At 36.3% G+C, this 14,720-nt stretch overlaps 1 protein-coding gene across 5 annotated transcripts in view; it reads right to left on the reverse strand.

The window, feature by feature from the left end:
- LOC138188207 (protein O-mannosyl-transferase TMTC1) overlaps window positions 1–14,720 on the reverse strand; it is a 276,538-nt gene that overhangs the window by 7,573 nt on the left and 254,245 nt on the right. For 3 of the 5 annotated variants that reach the window (XM_069129792.1, XM_069129791.1, XM_069129799.1), the window contains exons 11-13: window positions 10,643–10,783; window positions 7,911–8,110; window positions 7,592–7,727 (exon numbers count right to left, since the gene is read on the reverse strand). In XM_069129792.1, the coding sequence (XP_068985893.1) occupies window positions 7,592–7,727; window positions 7,911–8,110; window positions 10,643–10,783 (477 nt within the window). The remainder of the gene's footprint in view (window positions 1–7,591; window positions 7,728–7,910; window positions 8,111–10,642; window positions 10,784–14,720) is intronic. The other 2 variants (XR_011175430.1, XR_011175425.1) reach the window with 1 other exon arrangement.

Here is a 14,720-nt window from a genome sequence, read left to right on the forward strand (position 1 = left end):
ATAGAAGTGTTTGTCAAAACTGGTATACACTGTCACAGAAAAAGAATTTGATCAAGTTTCGATATTTGTATATCACTGTCGAGGTCGCTTGGCGTTTTAAGACCACCGTTTCCCCTGTACCTTTCGAACGTATAGTATTTCGTAAATTTTCCAAAAAATCTGCTCGCGTGAATAGGTGCACACGATTTCAAGCTCGACAGGCCGAAAATACAGAATCGGAGGTAGCGTCAGTAAATTCCCGATTTATCAGCTCGACGAGCGCTTAACGCAACGGTGACGACGTTATCGCTGCCTATGGAATCATCCTCTGACGCAGTGGCTTCCCTCGGAATTTATATGTTTGAAAAAGCTACGCTGTATAAAGGGGATGCTGTACGATCTACTTGACATTTTTACGTTATTTTCAGACGACTTCCTAATTCGTACTTTTAGCTTGAATTACCCATTTGCTGTCCTCTGTCGAATAGGATTCAACGTTTTGTTGTATTCTTTTTTCGTTTAATTTCAATTTATAAAGTGCATTTCTTTTAGATATTACACGTTAATCTAATAAAAATAAAGGTAGATATATTTCCGATCGAAAGTCATAAGACTCATCTCTTAGTTTTAATAAAATTTTAATATTTGCATACGGATTATGAATTTTAAATTGTCTGCATTTTTTGATAAAACTTTTAATACGTTAGTAAAGTTCTTTATCGTTACAAAATAATGTATTCATCTTTTTTATCAGTTTTGGGATAAATATAATAATTCTAAATTCCGTTGCAAAAAATTATTCATTCTAAAACAAATTGCATCTCGATATTCAATCCCGCCACGAATGAGTATTTTCCCCTACGGAAAATAGAGATTTGCAGGAAACACATGCTGACTGGATTTTAAAAAATGACTGGAAGCGATGTGGATCGAACTAATGTTCGATAATTTTCCATCGGTTCGTAAAACCATTCGCGTCCATGTCAACGTAGATAACGCGTCAGTCAGTATTTTTAACTGGTACATCGCACAATTTTGTTTCCAATATGGTATTAGTTTAGCGTTGAAATATTTCTGTGATTGAAATTGAACGCTTTCGCCTGTCTAGATAACCCTCGCCATAACAGAGGGTTGTGCTTCCAGAAAATCGACAGTTCATTACATTTTTTTGAAACAGTTGGAAACATAGAAACCGTGTGAATCATATTTTTATCATTTTAAAATATAATGTGATATAAATTATTATATAAAATATTACAATGGAAAAAGTTAGATATAATTACGAAGGATGTGAATTTCGAGTTCTTTACGATCTATCTTTGAAATATCTACGTTAACATTTTCATCCCAATACAGTTTATAATTTTCCGCAAAAGAATGTAATTCATATAATTCCACTGTAATTACGATTTTCTACTTTAGTCGAAGCTTCTCAAAACTGTACGATAAAAGTTTTGTCAAAGGAGACGTGCAGACATTTTCACTTGTATTTTATATTATCTATTTTCACTCGTTTGCTGAAACACGTTCAGTTATTTAGATTTATGGATGACGCGACAAAGGTTCTAATCAGTTCTTTATGATTATATATCTTCAGTAACAGACTGCTGAGAAACTTTAAAAGATGTAGTTCAAAGAAATTGGACGCGTCTTATATATATAAAATAAAAGTTAACCCGAAGGAAAATTTATACTCTATTTACTTAAATTATGCGTAATCAGATAGCTGGATAAAAATGAATCTCACAATGAATTTCCACTACACATGGATTCATATCAATTTTTTAACTAAACATTTCAATACACATAAATTTGTGCAGCAATTTAATTCTACCGCTTAAATAACGGCTTGTGAGCTAAATAAATTGCTCAATGCTATACTTTAAATCTAAAACAGTAGCTGTGCGTTCAGAGCGTAAATGGAATCTGAAACCAATCGACGAAAACCACCGACGATTTACGAGAAGTTAATTTGACATTCGTGCAACCGCTGCAAAGTGAAAGCCATTCTACCATACATCGAAATAAATAAGCCGTAAAAATCTCAGCAGCGTACGAAGTTTATCATAATTCGATTGTTTTATTTCAATTATACCGAAAATTGTATCTACGATTTTTAAACAGTTTTATTCTCTGCTCGTGATATTTTAATGGCGAACAAATTTATTTGCGTAATATCAATGTGCAGAAGGTCTCTGATGTGAGATGTTCGGAAACAATTTGCTACACTGGCACGCATACAGAAGGATTTCTTTCGAATCTTCTCCGTTGATTACCGACAAGCGTCGTTTGATAGCGCGATTCGCGTTGGCGAATTATGCGCGTGATGATTTGTATTATATATAACGGAAGAGCTCATGGTTAAACGTTGGCCAGTTCCGTAGTTCTTCTGTTGAATTATTCATTCGTTTGAATAATTCATAAGTCGAATTTAGCGAAGGGATGAACAATGAAACGACCGAAAATGCGGTGTAAGATTTGACAAATTTATCGCTTTATGGTTTATTTACAAGCGCGTTGCCGTTTGCGACTGCTAGAAGCGCAATCCACTTAAACGGCGAATCAATATTTTCCGGACCGCGGCATCCCAGCTGTATGGCTGCACGCAGAAATAAATAAATCTCGAGGGTCCACAGCATTTTATTATTATTACGTTGGCGAACAGACGCCTGAGCCTGTCATCTGTTATTTTTGTCAGTCGAACAAATTGTTCGCCTTACAATTAGCGAACAATTGGATTTTTATCTTGCATGGAATTTGAAATGTACAATTGTGATTGAATACCGCATTTGCCTAATTCACTTTTTAAATAATCTTTGTAAGGGATAAAACGGCGAAACATTGGAATATCGCTTCATTTACATTGAACAGAGAAATATTAAATATCCTTTCTTTAATCGTGAAATCAGTTACCACGAAGTTCGATCTTGTGCGAAGTATTGTAGAATTTCTATTCTCAAAGAGTTAACTTTTCCCTGCTGCACTTTTCGGATCACTTTCGGTTCGTTGTCGATCGTATCTTTTTTATTGTTAAAAATTCTCTTCAGTTTTTGTTTGAAGAAAATACAGCACGAAAGAATCATTAACATGCATGAATTTTTGTGCCAATTTTATGTCAAAATGCTTTCTAAAAAAAAAGTCTGTTTACTTATTCAAAGAAGAGTGAAATTTAGATATAAAAATGTGAGAACTGTAACAAATTCAAACGTTAAAAAGATTCTTTCTTGTGAATAATTCAGATATACTTCTTCCGATCGTAATTTTGAAATACTTTGACCTCCTATTTTTGAAACAACCGATAATGACGTATTACCTCGATATTTATTATACAGCCATCCCTAATATTGTTATTATATCTATAACATTTTTATTGTATTTCACGTGCAATTCATATTTATTGCCAATAAAGAAATGGTTCTTTTTTGTCACCTACATCCTTTACCATACAAAGTTCTCAATTACTTTGTATACTTGGCCTTCGTAAAAAATTTCTCGAATATGTATATAAAGAATGTTTGTACGCGAAGATTGCTAAATTTGCTTTGCAAATCTGTTCTCGAGCTTTTTGGACGTTCCAGAAAGAAATTCATCGATGAAGGTGTCTGGAAATTTATTCCGGGTCAGATGGCATTTTTTGAATGTGTATAAAAGAAATTCGTCGAATAAAGGTACCGTTCTTCCAACTCATTCACATTCTTTTGCACGCGCTATTAACGTTGTTTCAAATGTATCACAAAATTTAAATACGTTTCATTTTACATAAAAATAGTCAAATATACATAAAAAGTATATACATTAAAAAATATACATAAAGTCATAGAAACAAATGTTCCAAATGTTTCTAACGATGAAGATATTTATGAAATATATTCAAATCTTGATCGAATATGAAACTTCCGCACCAGGTTTCATCGAAACTTCCAATGTACCAAGTACCGCACTGAAACAATAAGTTCGTTTGAGCAATCCTCTAATCGAGCAATGACCTTTAATCATTTCTCAGCGAAATATCTGGAATTTGCAAACAAGTATCGTCCTATTATCAATACGCGGCTCGGTTCGTGGAAAAAAAGTGTCGCAGGTTAACGAAAAACCGTGAACAAATCTGCAAAGCCTCCGTTCGTCTCGCTCTACTTACAACAGTCATTAAGCTGATGCTAATGAAAAAGATCTCGTAACTATCAACTGGACGCAAACTACACGAGCCGTTCCCTCTAATATAGACTTCCAACGGCAGAAAACAAAGGAGTAGAGTATTGTAATTACTGTGTTCCCCGCCTCCACGAAAACTCATACACATACACAGAGACGCGAGAAGCGTGTGAAACGGTTCTTCCACCGCTGTACACTCGTTGGTCCGCTGGAACGTTTGCACCCCCTTTCGAAACCCTTCGCCACCCCCGCTGCTCATACCCGGCCTCTGCGGTCTGCATGGCAGATTTATATTTGCATTTAAAATTTGCACGCTGTGGCACATCTGTCAAACGGTGCATATTGAAATCTTTGCGCGTTGTGGTAGTTACACACCGATAGCGTAGGTGTTGTCAATCTGCTCGATCTCCCTTTCTCTCCTCCACTTCCAACTGAGTCATCACCACTTTTCGCGTTGTTTCTCCAAAATTTAACCTCCGTGTATAGTCGACTCTCGTCTATGGACCAGTTGGTTGACCACGCCTGTGTCATTCGGTAGTTCAAGCCTCTGAAACTGCGCCAAGCTCGCGCAATTCTTGTCGACCGTAACACCCCTCCAGGGTCTACCATTATCACGGTGATTTTGAAACGATGCGAAATTTCACTGCATAGTGACTTTTTGGTTTTAAGGGGGGAAGGGGAAGGAAACAAACTTTGATCTACCGCGTTTTAATAAACGTTGCCCGTCTATCGAATAATGGTCGTCAGGTATTGAATTATGAAATTTGTTGTTAGTAAATCATCATCCTTTGTCTTGTAATATCATAAGGAAATACTTTCGATATCTAAAGAGATCCTTCTATGATTACCCATTTTCTTATCGAAATATAATATAATCTTCCTAATTATATCAGTTAATCCCCTGCAATTCTGTATCTATAGGTACATCACAAGAAGAACGATTTCAATTATTGAAACTACAAATGAATAGAATCTCTGTAACAATAAATTACCTATGATAAACGGATTAATTATCTTTATACATATAGACCAAAGCAATATATCTTTGTCTTCTGCTAATTTTCCTAACCTAACCTAACTTACCTATCAATAGCTGGCAAAATCACATATGCCACCAACATGTGCTTTTATACAAATAATTCCATATATCCACAAAGCATGTAACAGATATAACACCGCCACGATTGTTCCACCAGTTCCAGGAATTAATCACTTGCTATTCCAATCAACGCTTCACTAAAACCGTACATATTACCACCGAATATCGGTCAATCACACTTCTGCTGACACGAGAACACAACCGCCCATGCGAAGCGATTAAACCGGATGGGCGCGGAATTTTTTTGCGTCCACCTAAATCAAACGTCTAGGTTTTCAATGTCAATCGACAACCCATAAAAACTCACTAATTGAACGAAGCTCGTTCTTCCTCCTAACTCCAATTGGAAAAAAAGAAAGAAATGAAAAAAACAATATACCCCTCTGCAATCCTCTAAACTCGTTCGCTGGAAAACTGACCGCGCGCTGGCTTTTTATCGATCACCGAGATCCCTGTACCATAATTTTGGTCAGCAAGAAAGAATTGATTCCGCGTGCATTCATTCGCACATACCTCCAGGGCGCCGCCTGCAAAAACAACGCGAATCGTCGCCGGCAAATTTACTGTGCCTTTTTTGTGGATGCTATTTGCACCGCGAGGAGTCAGGGGTTGCAATACGCGAGTCTCCGAGAGAGGCGTTGCGTGTTATAACGGATCTTTATGCATCTATGGGGAATTTAACCTTTTCACAGATGGAGCACAGGCTCTTTCTCTCCTTTCCGGAGATATAACAAAAGAACGCGAGTTAGTAAAAACACTTAACCCGCGGGATTCGTCGTATCGTAGGAGACATCGTTTACACACGGTACAAAGTACAATCGAACACAACACGTCACGACAATTCTTTCCATTTGTTATTAATTTACACGAAGAATTTGCATTCGAAGGGTTAGCCACAACCGATGATAATTTTGCGTCGAAACGAGGGATGAAAAAGTGGAGGAGAAAAACGGAGGAAGGTCGAACTGAATGCAAGGGGTTAGTTGGCCGACCACTCTATAATCCAGGTACATACGTATGCACGCGGGAACAAGGGGTTGAAAACTGGACAAACGACGCGATTGCTATCCAGGGATGAAAGTTCCATGTCAACTCCGAAAGTCGAAGTTGCTAAGCTGTTCCAAACGATTCGTTTGCACTGTCGACGAGCGGCCGAGCTGCGGCATTTTTCACCGGTATCAAAAGAGTTTCTCTGCTGAGCTTTCGTTTACTTCTGCCAATTTACTTCTCAGAGTCGAGGCTGGACGATGATCAACACACCCGTGAATTAGCGTTAATATTCCTTTCGGCTGGTAAATTTGCAACGCATCCGTCAATCATTTCAGTGATTCGTATTCTTTTATTACCTTCAGAATCCTCTTGTTTGAACTTGCTTAAATGTTTGTACACTGATTTCTACGTGAATTGGTTTGGTGATAATTAAATTGGCTTTTGTGCGATAGATATTAAAGCAGAGATTAATAGGATGTATAATTGTAATTATCGCAGATTAATATATCGGTTGCCGTCGACGCGTACACTGCGTTGTTTCAATTATGCGAGTTGCTGTTCGCCACAGCTGTGGTGTATTTTTCATTTGTGTATTTTAATAAAATGGACTGGAAAAACACGAAAGAAGTAATAAGCGATGCGTTGCAACAAACGTCGTTTAAGATAAAGTTATCTGTGATGAAAAAAGTGAACAGTTTTTCTAGTGAGTTGTTTAAATAATAAAGCTAGAGATGACGAGATAATGAGAACATCGATGCGATCATTTGTATTTCAATGTAAAGCTTGTTATTATATCAGATTACATTACTGTATCATTACACGTATTGAATTTGTTCATCTACGTATGAGAATTATTAGCTTATTCTATCTTCATCAATTATTAATTAGTGTGCCAGTCAAAACGCAGCTCACTTAATAGTATGCCATCATATAGATCAACAACTTTCATAGTAATAACACAACTATATAGAAAAAGAAAATTTTTCGTGAAATCGGTTTGGTGCATAAAAAATTAAGACAAAAAAATTCAATTATATCATTCCTCTTGAATAATCTAATTTCAGTACATAAAAGAATGACGTTTTTAGAGGTAAGCAATTGTTGCAAATATTTCAAAATTCATTTCGGACATTTTCTCGCTCATCTACCAAGTCAACGACGCAATATAATAATATGAGCATGTCTATATCGACGTAACGTCGTTTCTATCCTGTGTCGCTATTAAATGAGCGACAAGTTCCATTCGTTATCGCAATATCAAAATTTCAAGAAATTTTTCTCCCTAATCTCATCAAATTGCACCGAAAATATTCAAGCTTGTACGAATACACACATATACCAAAATTCGGCATATTGATTGCAATTACTTACCTGGTGATAAGTTGATGAACTCTGGGCCACTGACCCCTCGATCTCAGTATCCTGACCGTTCCCAGAAGCGACGATCTGTGCGACGGTGAAACCTCCATGGCTTTGAGGTAGTACTTGAGAGAGGGTAGCCATTTGCCTGAAGAGACAGACGACGATTTGGCGTGAGTATAAAGCTGAAGCAGGGCCGTTACGCGGCCAGAGTTTCGATGTTGTTTCGCTACTTTAAACTACTTTAACCCGTACTTTGGACCGTCGCAACGGGAACTGTCGGGCTTTATCCTACTTTAAGCTATTTAGCCGTTTTACCACCGTCACTTACCATTCTGGTACAACCACGATGCATATTCCGCGAGATGGTCGGGGCTTTTGGGTTGTAATCGGACCACGTGCCGTAGAAGAACGCCAGCGGTAGGACCAGTTGCCAATCTCGCCAGCACCAAATAAGCTGGCGTATACGCCGGGTCCAAGGATACGCATTTTTGTAACATCCGTATACATTCCTCTGTCCTGTTCGTTTTCCTGGCAAATGGAACCACGTAACACGCTACGTTAATTTATTTTTATATACGTACGCATTAGGTTACTCGAAAAGTTGATAACGAAATTTAGGAAAAATGTTAACTATTCTGTTTATACAGAGTAATCATGTCATTAGAAAATATATACAGCCTTTCTATCGATAACCTTTGTTCTTCACATCTGATCACGATAACGAAACGTTTACAGGTGTAATTGGATGATTTGACTGATTACAATTGTCAGGATGATGTTAGGATTCGAATACATATATTTGTTTATCGAGTAAAGTCCTTATCTACTTCGAATCGTTTGATTCGATCGAGCGTGCTTAGTTAGTGTGCCTATTATATGCAAGTATTTAATGAAAATATCGTTGGATATGAATGTAAAATTGACAGGGTACGTTATACAGTTGTTGTGTAGAGTAACGATTTATTGGCAATTAAATTTCGGTGTGTTTCGACCGCGTTAACTATGACAACCTATCCCAATCATGTATGACGATCATTCTCGCGAAGTATAACATGATTACAATCAAGATATGAATGCCTGTACTTGCTTTTAACGTACTATGCGCAACCGTGTACATCATTGTGCATTCTGCGCGCTTCATCGTTCCGTGAAATGCCACTGTCCATGACGCTAATTTCGCGTCCACTGGTTAATACAATTTTCCCTAATAGACCGGTAGGTAGATACTAACCTAATAAAATTGTAGTATTCAAAAATTTAACTTAACGACTGCTAATGTTCATTTTCAATCTTGAAAGTTAGCTCTTTATTCGTTCGTGAATTTAAATTCTTTTGGAATTAGAATTTCTTACTGAAGATAATAGTAACGACGAATAAAAATTTGTTGATCTTCAAAAGATCCTAATATGCTTCGTGTTCTGTTATATTCCTTTAAACGCGTATATATTACTACACGATTTATTGTCGAAATTCAATTTTCAGATTTAATATTGAAGACCGTATATCACGCGGTCGTTTTATGGAAAAAGTCGATTCTAATTTCTCATTTACAAAGAAAAGATAGATACGCATCGTTATTAGTTGATAAATTATCCACGTTTTCAAGTATTTCCTCCATAAGTACAACTGAAAAAAAGAGTGGGAGCCACGAAAAGATTTTTTTTCATTCATTAAATATCATAATCTATGCTATACTCATGATATATTATATATTTTCGTGCGTTATATATATTCTCTGTAAATCTGTGCGTCTTTGAATTTTCGATAAACGTATAAATATCTGCAGTTTAGTTATCGGTGAAAAAGTGGTTATCAGCGATTTGCGAACGAAGTTGTTCCATCAGACCTTCGAATTCCACGATCCGTAACACACTTCATAAGCCGAGTAATCCGCGAGCCACGTTCCCAGGGATTTCACGGTGGAAAATACTTTCGTGGAGGAGAGAGCCGAAAAATTTATGGGCAATGTTTCCCCGCGAGCCGGAACGAGACGAAAATGGAGTACAGCGCAGCAGCAGCAGCAACAGCAGCGAGTGGACGGAACGAGCAATGGCGGTATGCACGTACGCACGCCTCGCTCCCGCCGTCAATTAAACATTAATTTATCAAGCAAGAGGCGTTAATTAAAGTTTAATTTTGACCACGCCACTAGAATTACCTTGCCACGCTAAATTTATCGCGCAGCGTACACCTCGGTATACCATTGCCTCGATATACCATTAATAAAGCAGGAAGCCGTTGGATTCGGGATTCTTCCTGTAACTCTGTTTACTCCGCGTGATGGGAGACACCATTAGATTCCAGAGCATTCGGAGAAACGAGAATTATCCTTGATTTCCACTCGTTGTTCCTGCCGCGTCTGCGTCGTTTATTCTCTTTTTACACAAATGAACGAGTTGCTTCTTCACTTGCGAGTTTCACAGACTGTTACCATAGATACGCGATAGCGTATCGTTTTGTTCTCTCTTTGTGAACGTTTTTGAGAGGAAACAAGTTCTTATCAAACTCGAAAGAGTGGCTCTGTGCATGATTCTTGTAGTCGATAATAATGGTATCGTTCGAGCTGTCTATTATAGTGTAATTAATGTTCAATGATTAACGATAACTGTTATGATTAATTAAATTGTTAATCACGAACGATGACGAGATGATTAAATATACTACTGAATTTAATTAATATTGTATCGTTACGTGTTATGATAAGATCAATATTTATGATTTTAGTAAATGTGAGTTCAATAAGAAGAATTAAATTAATGTTACCTCGTTAATCTCCGAGCATTTAATTCGTAGAATTTTATCTTGCACGAACCAACGTACAAGTAAAAAATAATGTTAAATAGAATGTTTCTTAATTTTTTCTCCAATATCCTTCTACGTTACCGAACATTATTACATTATATTAGCGAATTTTTACAAGCTATATGTTATAATTTCTAATTTATAGATTGTCAATATCAATAAATTCCTCTGTATAATAGCTAAGAGATAACAAAAAATAAAGTAAGCAGCGATTCACATGACATCTGACATTTCTTTCACGATGACTTAATCACTGACCTGTAGAGTTGACCAAGATTGTAATGAGCGTTCACGTGCCCCGGTTGAGCGTGTATCGCAGCCAAAAAGTGTTGCTCCGCTTGATCGCCCACCGAAAGCGTTCCGAGGTTGTTATGCGCACTAGCGTACGTCGGCCACAGCCTGTAATCAAATAAACACCGCTTATTTACAAAGTGATTAATGATCCGGAGGAACACGGTGCGTTTCCATGCATTTAATCACGAAGGTAATTCCGTTTCCCCCATGAGCATACGTGCTCGTGTAATAATCGGCGATAGAGCTGATCAACGGAATAATTTTCATCGATCCTTCGAATCTTTTCGAGCGCAAATTTGCACAATATCGTGAAAATATTGCCGTATGTTCGAACACAACGACAAACAAGCAGGCATAACAGCAATGTAATCTCGAATCAGTTTTTCTTTTGTAATATCGTGGATTTTATCTATACTACACGGAGAAATCGTGATGTTACAAATATTTATACGTATGTTTTCCATAAGTTTCCTACGAATATATATGTTGCACGCAATACCTAAGCTTTCAAACTGAAAAAAGAAAAAAGAAATGTATCGATGCACGACGCATCCTGAATCTCCCAGATAATGACAAACCAGCGAACTCTCGCATTCGATATCGTGGACGAGGATTCGATTGTATTCGGCTACATGCTCAGACACCATCGTGAACGAATAAAAGGTGAATTCGCAATAGGGTGAGAGATGAATTAGGTAATTTTTTGCGAGAAACTATTCACCTTTCTCCATAGACAGGAAATTACGTTTGGCAAAAATTTCCGAAAGTTTCATTTATTAACAAATGCCCATAGAACTGGCTAGAGCAGTAGGAACCAGTAGATATCGGTTAATTATCGTTTAGTTAGAAGAAACAACGAATGGTTAGCGGAGGAAATTAAGTGGCGCGTTTTGGTTGAATTTCAAATGATTAATCGGTTTTCTTAAACTGGTTGGAATTGTTGATAGATTTTCCGTAATGAAAATTTTCTTCGTATTGTTCGTAGAATTGCTTCAGAATAATCTCATTTCAGATTCGAAGAATAAATCTTCGAGTTCTGTTGAAAATATTAAGGATAAAAGCAAAAGTAAATAAACGTCAGTAAAATGTACAGAAGCATAAATTCTTCTGATTGCTTTCATAATAGCGCGTTTATCGTTAAAAGTCTCGCTCGGATAATGAAACTTTTCATATTTTCCTATCTTCAAGTGCAAACAGGTTAAACACGCTCCTCTTCTTTGAATAGCACCTGGAACGCATATGGGTATTTAATTTTCAGAAAATATTTAACAACGCTGCGTATTTAAGAGCACAATTCTGCCTTTAGTTAAATCCGCTGCTCGCGTCGCCGCTGCGAACCCAATTTAGAAGTAACGTAGTTAGGGAAAATGTATTATGGTGGAAACGCGTTCTGACAAAACTTTCCTAACTTCTGACGAGAAACGTATATTCTGACAGTGATTCTTTGAAGCGACGCAATTCGGCCCAACATCGCGACGAGGATTAAAGAACAATATTATATTTCTGTGGACGGGGGATGTGGAACAACGCGCGGAACTCGATTTTTCAGCGGAAGCTACTTCGCGAAACTAAATTAAACTTTCTTATCGAAATAAAGGATATTCCTCGACTAAATAATCGTCATGAAGAAACTGGCCGGTGAAACGTTAATCGTCCCCGATTTCGACGTCAACTGTCTTATAATTGTAAAGAAACAAAACTTTCGTCTTGCTATTTAACGATTTCATCTTGAATCGAAGAAACTTTAATTTATTCAGAAATTAACCGTTACTTTTTTAATGGAAGCTAACTACGACTTTAATTATTTCGTTTCGTTATGTAACAAGGTACTTTATTTAATACATTTATCTTAGAATGTTATAATTCGTTGGAGCTGTCGTCCAGAGAAACAGACTCCATTTCTGTATGCACTTTACCAGTCTGAATATAATTAAAAGTTAAAAATTTCTACCTCGTTAATATCTGACTTCCGTGCGTCCTGATATTTCACTGAATTCTTCATATTACTTAAAACACTGCGTTAAAAGGAATTTATAAAAAAAAATATAAAACAATAAAGTAATCACAAAGAAATTATACTAATCGATTATTCAAATATATTTAAATGATAATATTAATCAAGTACGATACACTTCTTATAAAAAGATGTTTTACAACCTCAAACAAAAAAATTATTTCATTAAAATAATGTAAATCTTTAGAAGAGAATTATTGCAGTACATTGCACGTTGTACATTATCAAATATTTTACTATTACAAATAAAATACACTTGTCACTACGATATATTATTTTCATCTACTATCAAATTACAATTTTCAAGAGACGAATCAATATCACCAGAGTAAATTTGCAGAGTGGAATCTTAAATGATAATGGAAAAAAGAAATTTAACTTCTATTTGTTATTGAATACAGTTCTCTATCGATGCTTATTTTTCAATATATAAATATATAACTTTGAATCAATGAATCAGTCGATGTAACAATATTTTTATATCCTGTATTTAATGTACGATTAATCAATTATATTCTGCGACTAAAACTTTTTACGGAAATAAAAATAAATTAATCAATTGGTAAATGGTGGTAATAAATTAAACGAACACGCGTCATGCATCCGAAGCTCAATTAGAAGTGTAATGAAGTGTTGCGTTAAAACGATCTCGGAGCAACGATACGTAATTACAAAGCGAAGAAACTCACGAACAGAGGCACGAAGTAACCGGTCCAAAATGAGGCCTCTGTAAATCACCGACCGCCTTTCAAGATTCAAATGATTTTGCCGCACGTTGGAGGCCGGTATGAAACTTTCGCTGCGTGGTATACGTCTAAATTGCTTCGAAGCATGAAACTCCGTACTTAATAAAATGTCACTCGCACCCTTTCGGCTGCAACCCTTCTCCATGGCACGCAGTCAACTACAGCGTTACAAGCTTTAACACAGGCAAAGTAAAATCTGTGTATCCCAGCCTCTCTGTCTATGCGCGGAACACAGTTCGGATTGCGTTAACGCCATTGTAATTATAATACCGTGTAAACTACCTTCCCTTCGTCAATTTGCAATTTGACGGTTTGTTTTAGGGGGGGGGGGAGACTAGGATAGTATGGATAAAATGAGAATAAATAAGAAGAGCATTAAAAAATTTAGAATCGAGCGAAAACACTTTATTCCAACTGTTTCATATTCGATAAACTATTTTGAAAATCTGTTCAAAATTTGAACGAATTTTCATATTTTCATAATCGATAACATTTGTATCGTGCTTCTGCTAAATTTATATTTATATTCTATTAAGTATCGTTTTATGTGTTAAAACTGGTAAGAACGAAATAGAATGTCGAGTCCTGTTCATACTGTTGATACAGCAGTGCTGTTTAATGTCATGAAGTTCTCTAATTTATTGTGGTATTTCATTTATTTATTGTGGATATTTTATAAACTACCGACACGTTATGGTTATAAAGTTTCCCAATTTTTATATGAAATTACTTTTGAAAGCAAATATGCGGTAGAAGGAAAAGGGTGGAGCGGGGAGAAAGAGGAACTTTTATTCGGTCGTGTTCAACAAAGACCTAACTGGATTGTTAAAGGTAAACACGAAAGATACCAAAATCTGATATCCCATTCGTTATAACGGAGATATAGTTTCATGCAGTGATTCCGCTTTTTGTTCATACAATAGCTGTTTACTCTCAGAAAAATTGTTCGATATTTTGAAATCCTTTTTCCTATAACTTTGGTTTATCAACAAAAAATGTACTTCCGATATTGAATGGTTTAAATACAACACGTTAGATAGAAATCATTTCCGATCTCGAAAATCGGAATCAATCATAAATTTACGATACTATGGTGCACTTTGTTACGCAAGAATTTTTAAGGATTATCTCCGTATAATTTCACTTGTTTCTATAGAATTCATAGCTCTGTACGACCCTCTGCTTTATAATATCAAATCGCACGTCTGATATGCTTTATCACTTTAATTCGAGAAACACAGGTTGTATTTCCAACGAAGTGTACAGTTTGAACTACAATTAT

This window comes from Bombus flavifrons, chromosome 2 (assembly GCF_040668555.2).
Source record: "Bombus flavifrons isolate JBK064 chromosome 2, iyBomFlav1_principal, whole genome shotgun sequence".
NCBI classification, from domain to species: Eukaryota; Metazoa; Arthropoda; class Insecta; order Hymenoptera; family Apidae; genus Bombus; species Bombus flavifrons.